Source organism: Orcinus orca, chromosome 19 (assembly GCF_937001465.1).
Source record: "Orcinus orca chromosome 19, mOrcOrc1.1, whole genome shotgun sequence".
In the NCBI taxonomy this organism is placed as follows: Eukaryota; Metazoa; Chordata; class Mammalia; order Artiodactyla; family Delphinidae; genus Orcinus; species Orcinus orca.
The window spans coordinates 9,303,837-9,321,701 of NC_064577.1; the positions used below are offsets into that span (position 1 = coordinate 9,303,837).

Genomic DNA, 17,865 nt, shown 5'->3' on the forward strand with positions numbered 1-17,865 from the left:
AAAAGATCTCCAACACTATACTCTCTGTACTATGTGGCCCTTTGTGGAAACAATATAATTCCAAAGTTCTGGCTAATAATGTTAGTCTTGATCTTCCTTCCTGTTATCACAGGACTCCAAAGAGCCACTGCAGTTGCACCACATGGCACTCAAGAGGGTCTCATTACTGGCCAGAGGCCGTTGTAGACAGATGATGTCTCTGGCTGAGACTGCTTTCTCAGTTGTTTAAAACAAAAAGTATCTCTAGACATTAGAGGGAAGGAGGGACAATACCCTTAATACAGCCTAGGATTGGCTAGAAACGTGCAGAAGTTCAAAAACAAGTGATTTGTACTCAGGGCCCAAATAGGATATGGTTCTTAGGGCCATTGTAGTGGGGACGTTTGGGTTCTGTTGTGGGCATAGTGTTGGAAACTTCAATTTGCTAGAGAGAAGACTAAGAGCCAGAGGCAGAGGCAGGGTACCCTGGGTATACCCAGCTGCTGATGGGAAGAGGACCCAAAAGGTAGGGACACCTCAGGAATAAAAATAATGCCCTGGGAGATCCTTAGAAAAAGGGTGATTCCAGTCCCTAGGCAGGGAAAGCCTAAGATAAGCCTGAAACATCTTTTTGTATCAAAAATTAAGAAAGTGCTCAAATAATAATGGAGACATATCAAAAGGACACAAAAGCCAGCTGGAAGTTTCCATTGGCCAAACACGGGACAATACGAGCATCAAAATAAGTAATAAAAAGTAAAAGATTTTAATCCATTGAATAAAAAAAATTCACCGAGTCCATTTTCATATAAATAAATGAATAAGTAGATACATGGGGAGCGCTGTGCTGATGGGTAGCATAAGATGCTGGGAGCTCACAAGAAGATACAATTATTCCCAGGCTCAAAGGTGAAGACAAGACTGCTGATTTATCCTGTCTCTGCTGATAACGTTCTTTCTGCCCCACCATAATCTGTGGGTGGGTACGATGCTGCCTGGAGAAGGGGTTTTGTGGTCAAAACAGGCTTGAAGGTTATTATGTCACTTGTCCTGTGCTGGCTCTCTGGCGGAATGAAGCTAATAGAATTTTCAAGTTTTTGCCAGCTACCTTTGCTTTTGCCTTCCTCTAAATGACAACAGGATCCCAGTGAGCTATAACCACCAAATGGGGATCCTCCACAACAGAGACAGAGGACAGAAACAGCAGCAGCTCTTGAGGCAAAGCCAGGGGCATTTACAGCACCAACTCAAGCTTTGGAGGCAGCATCATGGAAGCTCTGCTTGCTCTTCCACAGAACAATCTTAATGTCACTGTCACAGGTTCCACCTGGATCCAGGAAGGCTTTTCTTCTACTTACACAAGCATATGCAAACTACTCTAAACTACATATGTAAACTACTTGGTAAGTAGTAAGCAATTAGTATCACCTATTTGTTGGCTGAATATAAAAATAGTTTCACATATACAGTGTTCACCATAGGTCAGGAACCAATCTCTTTAGGTGCATAATCTTGTTCAATTCTTATAAAAACCACAGGAGACAGGAAACAGGAGTAATTAACACTGACAGGGAACTTACTATGAACACTGCTTTTCTTAGAAAAATGTTTACTTATTTATCTATTTATTTATTTGGTTGTGTCGGGTCTCAGTTGCAGCATGCAGGATCTTCGTTGCTCCGTGAGGAAATCTTCGTTCCAGCATGCAGGCTTTTCACTGTGGCATGCGGGCTCTTCAGCTGTGGCATGTGGGATCTTAGTTGTGGCATGCAGGATCTTAGTTGCGGCATGTGGGATCTTCACTGCAGCATGCGGGATCTTAGTTGTGGCACGCAGGATCTTAGTTGCGGCATGTGGGATCTTCACTGCAGCATGCGGGATCTTAGTTGTGGCATGCAGGATCTTAGTTGCGGCATGCGGGATCTAGCTCCTCAACCAGGGATTGAACCCAGGCCCCCTGCACTGGGAGCATGGAGTTTTAACCACTGGACCATCAGGGAAGTTCCTGAACACTGTTTTAAGCACTTTATAGACATTAATTCAATGTATGTAATGCATGTAAATCCTCACAACAATCCTAAGGAATGGGTATTATCATTATTATCCTTCCATTTTTACCGACGAGAAAACCAAAGCGAAGAGATTCGGGTGATGTGCCCAAGGTCTGACAGAGGATCTGCACCCAGGTAATCTGGGTCATGAGCCTATACCGTTAACCTCTGTGTTCCAGTCCCTCGTGTGAAAGCTCTGAGCTCACCTGTGATTCTGCCCAGGGAAGGATTGTTACTTACACTGTGGTGCACAAATGGGCCTGCATCGGCTGGCTCCACAGCAGCCTGGATGGCTTTTTTCTCTGGCTGCTCCTCTGATGTTTGGGTGGGCACAGCGACTGGTGGGGCCTGCTTTTCTGAAGTAGAGTCACCGTCTGGCAATATACCAAGAAGAGCTAGAGCTTTAAGACCTACATGGGAAGCAAATAAGAGAATGGTTAAAAGTTTTATAATAAGGATTATTCTCTGCAAATGCCATAAATCACTTTGCTACTATATGGAAATACATGGCTGAGTTCTCCACGAAATGAACCAAAGAGTATTCCATCCAACCTTCCACCCTCCCACCCCCCTTGCCATGGCTGTCCAAATCTACTCAGCTCCTGATTTCAGACACCGGAAGTTTCGATAGTGGGGGATACTTGTACTTTATTAACAACAGAGGACAAAAGATACAATAGGATTGTCTGTTTAGAAAATCATGAACATTAAAATTTTGTAGTAGCCCCAAACAGCCAGACTTCTAAATTTCCACTGGCAAATAGATAACAAAATAGCTCTGAAGTACCGGTATTACCCACCTGCTACTTCATCCAAGTCTGATTTCCCTAATGTTTATTAGAATGGGGAGTTAGTCCATTATTCTGAAAGGAGTTTAAATTACTCAGAAGTTGAACATTCACATTATTTTTCTCCTTGGCACCCCTCAGTAGATTCAAAGTCATCTAGATATTTCATTAGTCAAACTTTTTTTTTTAATATTTATTTATTTACTTATTTGGCTGTGCTGGGCCTTAGTTGTGGCATGCAGGATCTTCGTTGCGGTGTGCAGGATCTTTAGTTACAGCATGCGGGATCTTTAGTTGTGGCATGCGGGCTCTTAGTTGTGGCATGTGGGCTCTTAGTTGTGGCATGTGGGACCTAGTTCCCTGACCAGGGATCAAACTTAGGCCCCCTGCTTTGGGAGTGCAGAGTCTTAACCACTGGACCACCAGGGAAGTCCCTAATCAAACTATTTTAGTTATAAATAGCTCTCATCTAGAACACAGTTGTGTGGAAGTAGATTTGCACTCCAGGTTAAAAAAAGGCTGCATTCCTTTGGCAAAGTTAAGTCTGGTGGATTCAAATACTAAATACTTCATCCCCGGACATCAAGAGTTTTAATTATTAATTTTTTTTACATCTTCATGAAATATTTTAGAGAAACTAAATGCTACTTTAATGCTGACATTTCTCTCAAATGAATCTGGGGATGTTTTTTTTTTTAAATATTTATTTATTTATTTTGGCTGCACTGGGTCTTAGTTGCAGCATGTGGGATTTAGTTCCCTGACCAGGGATCGAAGCCGGGCCCCCTGCATTGGGAACATGCATTCTCACCCACTGGACCACCAGGGAAGTCCTGCATCTGGGGATTTAAAATTAGGTTCCACTCCAGGGTGAGCACCTCTTGTGGAAAACTGGGTTTTACTGCTTCTGAACTGAGCACTGCATTTCACTTCCACTGGGGCTGTTGCTTCACAAGCAGCTGAGGGGTGGTCTGGTTTCCATGCATGAGGAACAATTACCTTTTCCCTGGTGAGCCTTCATCAGACAGTCCCCGACGAGCTGCATGCACTGGCTCCGCAGAGTGGCAGCACTGCTGCGGGCCTGGGGATCCAGCTTTTCGCCATCCACGTCCTCAGCGCTGGCCAGGTGGGTGCTATAGAGAGCCAGGGCGGCGAAGAGCAGCCAGGAGTAGTTGTGGATGTAGGGCTGGATGAGCCTCTGTCGGTCGCTGATCCGGATGGTCACCATCGGATGGGCAGTGATACTGTGGGTAGGCAAGTGGCTGCAAAGGCAAGACATCTTTAAGGCCTACAGTGGCATGTGTATGCACAACATGCATGGTCACAACTGGGCATCAGGTAGCTCTAAGACTGTGGTTATTGAAAATTTAAAGACTGGGCTTCCCTGGTGGTGCAATGGTTAAGAATCCGCCTGCCAATGCAGGGGACACAGGTTCAAGCCCTAGTCTGGGAAGATCCCACATGCCATGGAGCAACTAAGCCCGTGCACCACAACGGCTGAGCCTGCGCTCTAGAGCCCGCAAGCCACAACTACTGAGCCCGCGCGCCTAAGTCACTGCAATGAGAAACCCGCGCACCGCAATGAAAGAGTAGCCCCTGCTCGCCACAACTAGAGAAAGCCCGCGCATAGGAACGAAGACCCAACGCAGCCAAAAATAAATAAATAAAATTAATAAATTTATATTAAAAAATTTTAAAGATGGGTATGGGCCCTCTCTTCAGAAAAATGAACAAACACTGCACATTCCATTTTGGGATTTCACAATCCCCAGAAGACTGTCTATGGAAACCAGGTGAAGTAAGAATTCCTTATTGTGAAGTTTCGCAGGGTGTGGTTATAGCATTTTGGCAACATGAGAAAATGACCATAATCTTTAGAGACAGATATGAAGTATGCAGGAAGGAAATGATTTAAGGTCTGGAATTTGCTTTAAAATACTTTAACAAAGGAAAATTTAAAAAAAGAATAAGCTAAGCACACATAGCCAAATCCTCCTAACTGTTGGGTCTGGGTCATGGTTACGTGAAGATTCGCTGTGCTACTCTCTCTACTTGTGGGTATGTTTGACATTTTTTATAATGCAAGGTTTTTTTTAATTATTAAAAAGAAGGCAACGGAATACGTGAAGGAAAGTTTACCAGGCTAGAGGTCATCTGAGACATACCCATAGGAATATTTCTTGGCCGCATAGCATCCATAGCAAAGGTCAAAGTCATCGCACACATTGCAATTCATCCTCCGGCCTATGATCAAACCCTGGCAGTGGTCACACGTAAACTCCATGTTGACCATTTCGTGGTCATCTCCGTGGCCCTCAGGCTTCACCCCACCTGGGGGGAAAACAGCAGCGTGAGGTGAATTGGGCAAAGGGCTCTTAGAAGGGCTAGTTTCCAAACCCAAACCAACCCCAGAAGCAGGGTTGTTCCCAACAGATTGATCGGGGCGTCACGGGCCACAGGAATCTTCTGGAGACCAAGGGTTCCCCAGGTGGCTCTTAGCATATGCACGATGTTCTTGGCATGGAACATCTTAGCAATGGTACCGTGCATGGACCCTGCTTTTCCAGCACAATATGGAGTCTGATCAAACAGGTCACCAATCCCATCATGACCTCCATTTGGCAGCACAAGTCCACACACCAATCTGTGGGCTGTCTCCCATGACCTCTCCTCTAACAAATATTGGTGTATTCTTCTTAACAGGCACTGAGAAGTAATCAGGTATTTGCTCTTACTTTTTCATTCCCGAATCATAGATGAAAACAGACTCCATAACCACAGACCCACTGAGTGAGAAAGAATGTTAGTCACGAAGGAGACTGACAGCTCTGGTCTCCTTCTTACTCTGAGTCCAATGGGTTTCTGAGCCCCGTCATACACCTGCTCAATGCTCCTTACCTCTGACCCACTTCAGTTCCCACTGCCAGAAACCCAGTCCAGGCACTAATCCCCTTGTCACTATTGTGATTGATTTCCTAAAGGAAACTCTTACATGGACAGAACCCCCTTTCTCTAGCACAGCTCTGGTCCTGTTAACACCATTCTTGAAAAACCTTCCCCACTGTCTGTAGACTCATTCAAATTCCTGAGCCTGGTATCTCTGAGTCCTACAACCTGGACCCAACCTGTCTCAATCTATCACTCAGCGGCAGACACTGGAGAGTCTGTCTAAACACACTACATATGCTCACTCCTCTGTCCCTGGACCTGCTCAGCTTTGGATGACGACACACTCTCCACTGCTTCCTTCATCACCCAGTTCTAACTTTCTTCAAAGACGAATTCATATCCCATCTCCTCCACAAGCCTTTCTGCAATGGTAGCCTTCCCTACTTCTGAACTTTTCCAGAACAATCTGTACTGCTCATCTGTAACTCAGCATGTACACTTTTGTCCTGGAATATACATTTTGTGAGCAGGTCCAGTCTCCTGCTGAGACTATAAATGCTTCCAGAGCAGGGGCTGTATCTTATTCGACTGGGTGATGCACACAAAGAGCATTCAACTGCTTACTACTGACAACCTGCTTTATCTCAGCACCTTCAAGTTAAGAGGATTCAAGACTTTCTGAAGTTTGCTTGCGTGTATTTTACTTCTTATAAACACTGCATGATTCAGAAGGCAAAATCATTTCCTGAAAACTCAATTGAATGTACATTCATTGGTGCTGAGTGTTTATCAAGTGCCTATACCCAGCAAGATAGAAGATGACAACACATCACATAACAGAGCTCTGGAGTTTATCATTCAGTTGGGGAGATAAGGGTCATATTCGCCAACAAGTCAGAGAACACTGCTGGGGCAGTATTGTTACTGTACAGTGGGGTTTAAAAAATGACAAGATCACAGAAAATAGAAATGCTTATTCCTTTTGGGTATGGCACACTGAGGCCGTGAAATTTACCTAGGAAGCAAGTCTTGCAGAGATCCATGTCGCTGCACTGCAGACACCGGTAGCGATGCCAGGGGGCAATTTCGTCACACCCATCACAAGAGATGTCCACGTTTAACAGGTCACAGTAGCGAGCAATAAACATGTGCATCTATAAGATGAAATAAAACACAATTAACCAACAGACTTTTAATGTGGCCACTATTCAGTAATCAATCCATCTTTCAGTATGTACTTAAAATATTCCAGGCACTGTACTAGGTGCTAGGATTAGGGGATGTAGGAGCTTAGTGTCTACTTGGGAATTCCCTGAAGCAAACAGATGACAGCATACAGTATGACAGGGGCTTGGATAGACAATTTCAGGAGGCTTACAGGGCACGTGGAGGTTTTTCAAAGGTGCTAATTCCTCAGGTGAGACCCGAGGGGCAAACAGGCATTAGCTGGGTGGGGGTAAGGGTGGTGGGCACGCCCGATAAAAGCAATAGCAAGTTCTACAGGAGGCACAAAAGGGTCAAGGCAAGGGCTCATGAACTTGGCAATAATTCCATATGTAGAATACAGCGTGGAGGGGGGGTAACCAGATAAAGTTAGAAAGGTTAAACCACAAGTGCCTGGGATGCTAGTCTAAGGAGTCACAGACGTTTTAAACAGAAGAGTAACTGAGCATTCTGAAAGCTCCTCTGGTTACTGAGTGAGAACGGATCAGAGAGGACAAGACTGGAGACAGGGAGACTGACCCTGACAGCAGCTGTTAAAGCACCCCCCCAACAGGTGATAAGGGCTGGACTGGGCCAAAAGTGAGATGGTGGAAGGTGGGAGAGCTGAGAGGTAGTAGAAGGCAGAGGTGAGGAACCTTGGGGGCTGACTGGTTACAGGGGCCCGCGAAAGGGAAGGGTCAAGAACAACATCCAGATTTCTGGCTTGAGTACTTGGCTGGACAAGGGTAGTGTTCACAGATACAGGAAACACTGCAAAAGAAGCACTGTTTGCTGGCACTTAAGAAGAAAAACTTTCTGGGGAAAGAGTAAGGGCACCATTTCATGAGCAAAACAAACTGTTTTACTGCGAAGTCCCTGGAGGCTACAGTATGCTTTATCTTTACGGCCTAGAAATAAGGGAAATAAACCACTAAGTCACCATACAGTAGTATAGCACAGCAAATATGCCAAGCCACCTTAGAATGGCTCCCAATAAGGTATTAACATACAAGAGAGAAAAATCGCAAAGGCCAAGTTGGTGTGCTCCATCCAAGCACCACAGAGATGCCAAATGAGCAAAGTAACTGGCACATAGTAGGCACACAAACTAAGAAAATGAATGCATCTGAAGCAGCAGATGCCTGGCATAATGTGGTGGTGACAGATAGACCCCTAATGTGGAGATGGACATGGCAGGCTATGGGAGCCTGATGCCTCTACACATATGAATCATGTAACTCTGATTCTGGGCACACATGGCTGCTTCCACGCTCACCAGGCAACCTTCTGATTGAAACATGACTTCCCAAGTTGCTTGCCTACAGGAAAAGAATGTACCACGGACACCAGAATCCAGGGCCTTCAGCAATTCTATTTCTCACTATAAATTAATAAACTGGCACCTAATATTTTACTTCAGCCCCACGAGCCTGTTTCCTGTGAATCTAGTTCTACGGGAGGGAACCACCACCTGACTGTGGTCAAGTCAGGATTCAGGGCCCCTCAGGTTAAAGACTAGGCTGGGTGATGTCCACTCACTAAGGTACTGACTGCCACCTGGAGCCCTCTCAGGGGACAGCCTGCTGGCACTCCCCCGCACAGACTCTCCTCTCCAAACTCCTAGCAAGTCACTTCAGGTTACTCTAGTTGAGAGGTCTTACTTTCCTCTGCTTCTCTGGATCTTCCTGGGCTATTTTTTCATACCAGGCCTCAAACATGCCATCCTGACACTCATCCATCCATTCTGAATTCTGCTTGGCATCAGCAAGCTCATCTTCTTCACTCCATTGGCTGAAAGAAGGACATAAAGAGAGAAAAGCATGCCTCTCCCAATAATCAAGGAAAGTGCTTGTTAGCAGACTCTGTGTCCTATGGGTCTAACACACGAGGCACTTTTAAACTTCTGAAGGGAAGAGGTCAATTTGGTTTTCAAAGCCCCAGGATTTGCCAGATGTTTGATAGATATATACCAATAAAAAGGGAGAAGCCCCTTCCAGAGTAGACTACAATGGGTGAGGAATTAGAGCTTGAAAGGTTGTACCTACATGGCATAATCCCACTCAACAACCATTTGTGGTGAACCTACTATGTGCCAGGCACTGGAGCCAAATAAAGCAAAAAAAAAAAGTCCAATTTGGACATGCTCAGCACACCCTAGTGGTAGCAGCATGAGAAGGGAGTCAGGAGACCCTGGGGCCTCAGCTCTCCCACTGGCTGCTGTAAGACCTGGACACAGCACTCAGCCCTGGTCCTCAGTTTCCTCATTTCTAATAGATAATCTCAGGGACTCCTTTTAGGTGCAAAATTACAGATTTCCATAATTTCAGTTTACAGTTTGTTTCAGCAACCGGAATTTTAAATACACAACTATTTGCTCGACAGCAAATGCAAAACATCTACCAACCAACAAATACACATTTGTTCATTCACGTGTTCCAACAAACTGACTTCAGGCCTACTCAGACTGAGCCTGCTCCGGGTGCTATGGGGAGCGGTGAGGAAGGTGCGGTCCCTACTCCCAAGGACTGGGTCACGGAGGAGTAGGCGAAGCTTGAAACAAGAAGCAGACTGATGGCTGAAGAGCCAGAAAGCTGGTGCCCCACCCATTCCTCCTCCTTGCTGTGTCCCAGCCCTCCACAAAGAGTTCCCTCTGACAGCAGGGCAATGGCTGCGGTTTGTAAACAAGGAGAACGCTTAAATTCTATGTCCTTTTCCCAGGATATCTCTCCTGAGAGAGTGAAAATTGATGTTGATTCATTCACTGATTTCCTCCTAATTATCTCCTCTTGCTCTTCTTCCCCCTTTCTCTTCTTTCTTTTCTACAGACATGAGTGATTAATGGGTAAGTGGAATGAGAAGTGCAAAGAAAAAAAAAGAAAACTTTGCATACTATTTTTTCCCCTCATACCTTAAGTCCTTGTAATGTGCAAGAGGTTATAGTGGCTAAAAATCACACACACACCACCACCAACAACAACAGAAAAAGATTCTCCAATTCAACAAGCTATATGAGGATCTCCAAAAATGAGGAGAAAACTCATGCTGAGTTCACAATACCACCACCACCACTTTATATACAACACCATGCACCAGATACCTGCTAAACACTGAGAAATGGAACTCATTCATTCTTCGCAGCAATCCTGAGGTAGGTACTGTTATTACCTCCAGCTCTAAAGATGAGGAAACTGAGGCACAAAGGAGTTTAAAAAGTTGCCCGAGGTCATCCAGCTAGTATGTGGCAAAGCCAGGATACTCCCCAGAAAGTCTAGCTCCAGGCCCGAGCTCTGAATGTGCTACGATCCCTGTACTTGATTAGCTACTGTAGGAACTGCAGAGTGCAGGACTGTGTCCTTACCTGATCACACTGTCATGGACACTTATATTTTCTTGTGACATTTTCATGAGGAGATCTGGTAACTGAATGTCAACAAAGAAGGTGAGATCACTGGGTTCCCAGCCCATATCCAAAAGATGAAGCAGGGCCGTCTGGACGCAGGACAAGGCAGGCAGCAAGGACCTGAAGAGGCCACGAAGGTGAAAGTTACTAAAGCTGCCCATCATCCACGGAGACAACAGAAACAATGTGAATCAGAGGCCTGGTGTGCTTGTCAGTGGAAAACAGAAGGGAACGCCAGATTGCTGGTTTGGGTTCCTTATAATCTCTTTGCCAATTTCTCAGACTCCATATAAACCTTCTTCAAACAACAGATTAAGCAAAAGAGTTCTGAAAGCATAAAGAGAAAGGTCTCCACCCTGCTAGGACTACCACAGGGGACACTTTACGGTAAAGGACTGAGTAGTAAAACTCACCTCTGATAAACAGCAAGGTCAGGGCCAGGCCCAATTAGCCTAGGTTATACAGCTCAGATGTAGAGAAAAACCATTTGATTTAAGGTTTATGTCTAAACCACTTACTATGGAGGAGACCGGGGAATGGCTTTCTATTCAAGTTTTGTTTGTTTTTAATTTTTATTGGGATATAACTGATTTACAATGTTGTGTTAGTTTCAGGTGTACAGCAAATTGTCTATTCAAGTTTTTAAAACTGAAAGTAACAGGTTACAAATTTTCAGATGAACCAAAACCCATCCACTTTAAAAAACTGTACACACCATATAGAAAAAAGGCTGGGAGAAAATATACTGATAAGTTAACATTAGCAATTAGCTCTAGACGGTAAGATTAGGGGTTATTTTTATTTTACTCTTTGTGCTTTTCTGTATTTTTAACAGTGGACATGTATTTCTTTAAAAAATCAGAAAAACCAAATAATTTTTTCTCTAGAAATCATAAAATTATCCCGTACCTGTCGTTTATGTTACTAAACCCTTTAACTGCTTTGACCAAAAACAGAACAAACTGATAGTAAGTGTCTCGAATTTCTTTGTGTAGATCTGCACCACAGCCCTCCAGGTGTCCAAAATAACTAGAAACAGAAGAAATTACCAGTCACTTAATTGCCAGAACATTAATCACTTAATTGCTAACGAAGTGGCACAGAAACTTAATAAAAACATAACTTCAGAAAGTAACAGACAAAACAGCAAGTGACTCATCTGCTTGGATCAAGAAGGTTGCCCACCAGGAGTATAGAGATGACAATTACTAACCTTTCTTTGTTATTATAAAACCCAACCTTCCCACCACTACCTGAGCGCCTGGTACCATGTTAAGTATTCGTCACAAATTACCAAAGTTAATCCTCTCCACACAGTCACGCCCACCCCTCTGCCTCCCTTCAGTGACGACTTCCGTGCCAAGCTTAGAGTCCTTCCGACCTTGATCCTTGTCACCTTGGAGACTCCAACATCCATGGGAATGATGCCCCAGTTCTGCCGTCTCTGGATCCTCTGCCATCTTCACCTCCAGCGATCTTCTCCTCCAGCCCCTTTGCCATCCCCGTCTGATGGTCATTTCCTTGACCTTGTCACCACAGTAATGGCGTTACCTCTGAAATCCTGACTTCAGAGCATCCTGCTCTGACTGACCTCTCACCCTGCTCACCTACACTGCAACTCCCACCAATCCCAGGGAGCCCCAAGCCATGACGCTCCCTCACGTTGACTATCCACCACTGCCGCCAGGCTTTCTCTTTGCCCTGTACTCAGCTTCAATTCCATGGCCCGTCACCATAATCATACCTTAGCAATCACCAAGTCATTTGCTGCCTTCTCCCTCCACATACTTGCCTGAGAAATTATATGCCAACATCAAAATAGTTAATTGTTGCTGGAGGAAACACCACACAACCAAGCTGACTAGTAGCACTTTACGTTCACAACCATAATTCTCAAATAATCTCTCCAAACTGTCAGGCAATCAGACCGGCTGTCTCAATTTTAACTACTGTTTCAAACCTCCTGCTTCTTCTTAAACTTCCACTGCCTCCTCCTAAGCCATTAGAGCTGATACCTACCCTCAAATTTTATATTTTGAAAACAGAAATGATCCCACAGGAACTCCCCCATCTTCGCACCACCAAACCTACCAACCAACTTGCATCTCTACCCCAGTGTGTTTCCTCCTGCTGCCAGGGAGATAGTCTCCCTGGCTCTCAAAGGCTGACCACTATACTTAACCACTGCTACTGCAATTAAGCCCGCCTTCCTGCATCGAGTTTTCCTCACTACTGACCCACTCCCGTCAGTGTACAGTATACTCTGCTATCTCTTCAAAACCCTCAGCTGACGCTACATCCCCTGCAATTACTATCCTAATCCCCTGCTCCCCTTTAAGGCCAAATTTCCTGAAATAATTGTCTAGTCTCCCTCTCCATTTCATCACCCCCATTCTCTTCTCAACCCAGTCCAACAGAGCTTGTGGCCTCATGGCTCCAGTAAGACTGCTGTCAAATCTAGTGTGTTCTTATCTCGCTCAACCTCTCACATCAGCATATGACACAATGGACCATTCCTATCTATTTTTTTTCTTTTGGCTGTGTTGGGTCTTCGTTGCTGTGCACCGGCTTTCTCTGGTTGCAGCGAGAGGGCTACTCTTCGTTGCAGTGCGCGGGCTTCTCATTGCAGTGGCTTCCCTGTTGCAGAGCACGGGCTCTAGGTGCATGGCCTTCAGTAGTTGTGGTGTGCAGGCTCAATCGTTGTGGCGCGCGGGTGCAGTAGTTGTGGTGCACGGGCTTAGTTGCTCCACAGCATGTGGGATCTGCCCGGACCAGGGATTGAACCCGTGTCCCCTGCATTGGCAGGTGGACTCTTAGCCACTGCACCACCAGGGAAGCCCCATTCCTATCTTTGGAGATACATTCCTCTGTCGGCTTCGACGGCACCACCATCCCCTGGTTTTTGCTCTTGGTGGTCACTCCCTGGTCTCCTCATGACTCCTCTTCCTCTGCTTGGCTTCATCTAAATAAAGAAGTGCCCCTAATGCTCAGTCCAGAGCCCCCTCTTGTCCATCTCTCTGCACTCTTTGTAGAAGGTCTCATCTGGTCTCACGGCTTTACATACCGCCTATATACTGACAACATCCAAATTCTATCCCTACTCCTGGTTTCTTCTGAGAACTTTAGACTCTTATCTCTATTTTCTCTTATCTACTTGGGTATGAAAGAAGCAGTTCAAACTTAACATGGCCAAAACAAAACTTTTGATTATCACCCCAATCTGTTCCTTCCACACTCTTCCCCTCAGTAAAATGTATCACCATCCACCCAGCTGCTCAAGCCAAAATCCTAGAGGTTTCTTTCCCCATGACTCTTTTCATTCACCCTCTATGTCTAACCCATCAACAAGTTCTTACAACTCCACCTCCACGGTGTATCTTGAATCTCATCCTTTTCTCTCCTTCTCCAGTACTATCTCCTGGTCCAAACCACCTCCACCTCTTGCCTGGGCTACTGCAGCAGTCTCTCCACTGCTTTTCTTCCTTCCACTCTTTTTCATGTAGTAGCCAGAAGTATCTTTCATAAATATATATCACAGTGTGTTCCCCTTGGGCTTAAATTTCTCCAGGGACTTCCCATCTGCAACTCTGGGTAAAATCCAAACACCTTAAACCATATCCTACAAAGCTTTACTTTGTAATATGGGCCCTAATTTTCTGACCTCACCTCCTCCTATTTCTCTCGCTCAGGCACACTGGCTTTCTTTCTGCTCCTTGGGCTAATCCCCCACCCAAGGGTCTGTGTGGTGGTCCTTCTGCCTTTAGTGCTCTTCCCCCGGATCTCAGCTGGTCAAGTCATGCCTTGGTTCCACGTCCTCCTCAGCCTGCCTAACCCAACTACACAAATTAGGTCACTCTGTACGAAATCACCACACAGCCAGATTATAGATTATATTTTTCGTTTGTTTGTGTTTGTTTTGTTTTGTCTGTCTCTCCTAAACAGAATACAAGCTCCACTAGAACAAGGATCTTGTCTGCCTTGCCCACTGCTATATACAACACCTAGAACAGTGGCTGGTAGAGACAACACTCGGGAGGTATTTACCAAGTGGCTGCTGAAACAACCTTGTGAGGTACTTAGATTTATGTTGTTACAGTAAATGAGCATTAAATGTGGCCCACAGCTTCCAGGAGCCAAAGGATGAGTACGGGTGCACAGGCAATACAACCCTCATTGGTAAAATAAAGCTGATAAAGTCATCAAGAGGAATAAACATGTTCTGGTATTTACTTACTGAAAGGATAGAACCCATTTTTCCTGAGAATGAGAGAACGAATTGTTCAAAAACATGAATTTGTATCCTACATGGAAATGATAGAGCTCTTACTTAGAGAAGACAATCAGGATTTCTTTAAAACGACCCCGCGGCCTGTCTTCCTCGTACTTTGGACTTACTTGGTAAACTCTTTCTGGCAGGTCAGAAGCTCCAACAGGAAAAGTATGAAAGGCGGGTGGAAGCAGTGAGGCTGCCCAAGGGACTCTGTACAACACTGAATGATCCTCAGGACCTCGAGGATGCTCCGGGCTTGGGCCTTCCTCAAGGAAAGAACCTTTACAACACTGGAGACAGAACTCAAGTCAGGAACACCCAGAAAACTCTCGAGCTGGGGCAGAAAGAAAACAGACCCCTACCCAAGTTCTGATGCCGTATTAATAAAAAGGAAACACTATTGTGAGGTATCATTCAGGAAGGATAGCAAGACCTGTTTGCTACTTTTAGTCATTACTCGGCAGCACTACAAATCAGTTCACTATCCAGAAGCCCAACAACTCACGTTGAACAATTAATTGATTAAAAAGGAACTCTGTCTCTGTGGTAAACCAGGGACAAACTTAGGACAGGAAATTAAAATATGCAATACTTCCAGAGGTATAGGCCCACTGACAAGTAATTTTGCCAGAAAATATCAAATCCTAAATTTCTCCCAGCGTTAAAATAAGACAAATTTATTTTGGCAGCTAGGAAGAGAAATGTTTCTTTTCTTATCCAAATGGTACATTATTGATATAATGTATATATAGCATAATGTACAAATCTCAAGTGAAAAAAATACTTCTTTAAAAGAAAAACAAAATCAAAACTTTTTTCTTGAACATTCTAAGACAAATCTTGATCTGTCCTCCAAGTATTATTTGCTCATTTTTTTGGTTGGTTTTTTTTTTTTGCGGTACGTGGGCCTCTCACTGTTGTGGCCTCTCCCGTTGCAGAGCACAGGCTCCAGATGCGCAGGCTCAGCAGCCATGGCTCACGGGCCTAGCCGCTCCGCGGCATGTGGGATCTTCCCGGACCGGGGCACGAACCCGTGTCCCCTGCATCGGCAGGCGGACTCTCAACCACTGCGCCACCAGGGAAGCCCTATCTGCTCGTTTTTAACATGAACTTCAAGTCTTTGACAAGACTGGGTACCTGCTGCTTGAAAAGAGAAGGCGCTCACCTCTCGTGGGAGAGTGACTGATCTTTAATGAAGTCCATGGCATCCTTCAGCACAGGGTACTTCTCTTTCACTGTGGGCAACGGTCTGGCCTCCTCTACTGAGCGGAAGGAGAGCAGCCGGAGCCGCCCCCGGGTGAAGGGAGGCCGCCGGGTGGGAGTGGAAGGTGACGAAGGCTCTTCGGCTGTGGCAGAGGACACTTCCGTGGCAGGAGCACCACTGCTGGGCGGCAGTGTGGGCTGGACATCCAAGCCAGGACTCCTATCTTCCACAGCAGGGGGCGCTGCTTTGGTGGGAGATGTGGAGGCTTGGAAATGTTCTTCCACCACAGAGCTTGTCCTCTGGCGCTTGTCCAGTGGCCGCAGATGATCTGTGTCATCTACAGCCACCAACTTGTCACAGCCTTCTTTTGAACTTACACCCATGGGCAAAAATTTCAGTAGTAGAAGACTCTTCTGAATACACTCTTTCGCTAAATGCAAAATGCAAGAAAGATAATGAAAAAAAGTCGAAATTAAACTCGTTACCTACTTTTGCATTGAAAATCTACTTAAACTCTACAGTTTAGGACAAGAAATACCTCCATTAACACAGTGATATACACATCTACTGACAGGACAGAATCAAATTTTCTCTCATTATATACATCAAAATCTCCCTAGCACTACCATCAGCACACTTAAAGTTTTATTGTGGACATTTTCAAATATACATAGAGAGAGAATAGTATAACGACCCTTCCCCTTGCGCAGATTTAACAGCCATCAATCCAAGGCCAGTCTTTTTTTCACCCACTCCCACTCCCCACTCCCTGGATTACTTCCATGCAGATCCCAGGCATCACATTATTTCATCTGTAAAATCTCCAGTATATTTCACTAAAAAAAAGTTTTAAATAATAACATAACCATGAAATTTTAAAAGTTAACAGTAATTCCTTAATTTCATTAAATATTTAGTGTGAATACACTTTAAAAACATAACAAGATGTAGCTCAAAAAGCACTTCGTGCCTCCTAAGGAAAGTAATTAGAAAGATGCTCCGTCTGGATCATGTTAATAAACAATTAACAACTGGCACTTCTCTATTTGTGAACATCCTTGGAAAATATATTTAGTGCCTGTGTTACCTTCCCTAGGTCAACACAGCTTCAACTAAACTTATCTAGAAGGTGGGTCACTGGTTTTCCACAAAATGGAAACAGAAGGCCCAGTGATGACAGCTGGAGATGGCACTCACCCAGGCTCTCGGGGTTCACCTCAGCAGCTTCTGGCCCGCGTTGTTCTTCTGCCTCATTCCCCAGGCTCATCAGGGACTTCTGCTTCATCTCTAACTGGGGAAGGATTTGAGCCACATAATTACGCTGTCCAGACAGGGCAGCAAGGGCAGCCACAGCAAACTACTTCAAAAGCACACAGTGTTGAGATCCTGGAGAACTTTACAGTCCTGTGCACAGGACTGAGCTGTTTTTGTTTGTCCTAGAAATAATTCAGGATTTGAAGCTGCCTAAAGGTCTATCTGCAAGACTACCTCCTTTTCAACTATGTGTTATTTGGGAGGGATTTGTAACCATGACCCTCTTCTTTAAAAAATTCTAGAACCCTGGAGTTGGAGGGGCCCTTACCTAAAGCTGACCTAGTACAGATAAAGAAGTGAAGTCTCAGGACTTCCCTGGCAGTACAGTGGTTAGGACTCCATGCTTCCACTGAAAGGGGCATGGGTTCAATCCCTGGTCGGGGAACTAAGATCCTGCAAGCCGCGTGGTGTGGCCAGAAATCACACACCCGGTTTGCAGCAGAGGTTGAACCACAAGTTGATCTCTATTCTCCTCTGAAGGAGGGGACACCTCTAAGTGATGCTGAGACTGCCAGGCAGAGAATGGTGCTTCTAGTACCAGCACAGGAAATGGTCACAGTTTGGGCCATGGTGCTGACAGCCCAGACAGAAGACCATGTGTGATGTATGTAGACCAAGGTCTTAGAGAGAAGGCTGGTATCTTGTCCAATCATCGGCAGTCTGTCATATGCTAAACCAGAAGCATAATCTACAATGTGCTTTGTCACAATTGCCAAATCCTTTTTACTTGAACTGTGTGTGGCCACTGACTTTATCGGACACTTTCT

The 17,865-nt window shown here is 45.0% G+C and overlaps 1 protein-coding gene across 6 annotated transcripts in view; it reads right to left on the reverse strand.

Moving 5' to 3' along the window:
- ZZEF1 (zinc finger ZZ-type and EF-hand domain containing 1) overlaps positions 1-17,865 on the reverse strand; it is a 128,116-nt gene that overhangs the window by 29,398 nt on the left and 80,853 nt on the right. For all 6 annotated transcript variants that reach the window (XM_033423178.2, XM_033423181.2, XM_033423175.2 and 3 more), the window contains exons 28-37: positions 16,982-17,075; positions 15,746-16,214; positions 14,706-14,870; positions 11,220-11,339; positions 10,269-10,430; positions 8,572-8,701; positions 6,723-6,861; positions 4,984-5,149; positions 3,818-4,080; positions 2,271-2,440 (exon numbers count right to left, since the gene is read on the reverse strand). In XM_033423178.2, coding sequence (XP_033279069.2) covers positions 2,271-2,440; positions 3,818-4,080; positions 4,984-5,149; positions 6,723-6,861; positions 8,572-8,701; positions 10,269-10,430; positions 11,220-11,339; positions 14,706-14,870; positions 15,746-16,214; positions 16,982-17,075 — 1,878 coding nt within the window. The remainder of the gene's footprint in view (positions 1-2,270; positions 2,441-3,817; positions 4,081-4,983; positions 5,150-6,722; positions 6,862-8,571; positions 8,702-10,268; positions 10,431-11,219; positions 11,340-14,705; positions 14,871-15,745; positions 16,215-16,981; positions 17,076-17,865) is intronic.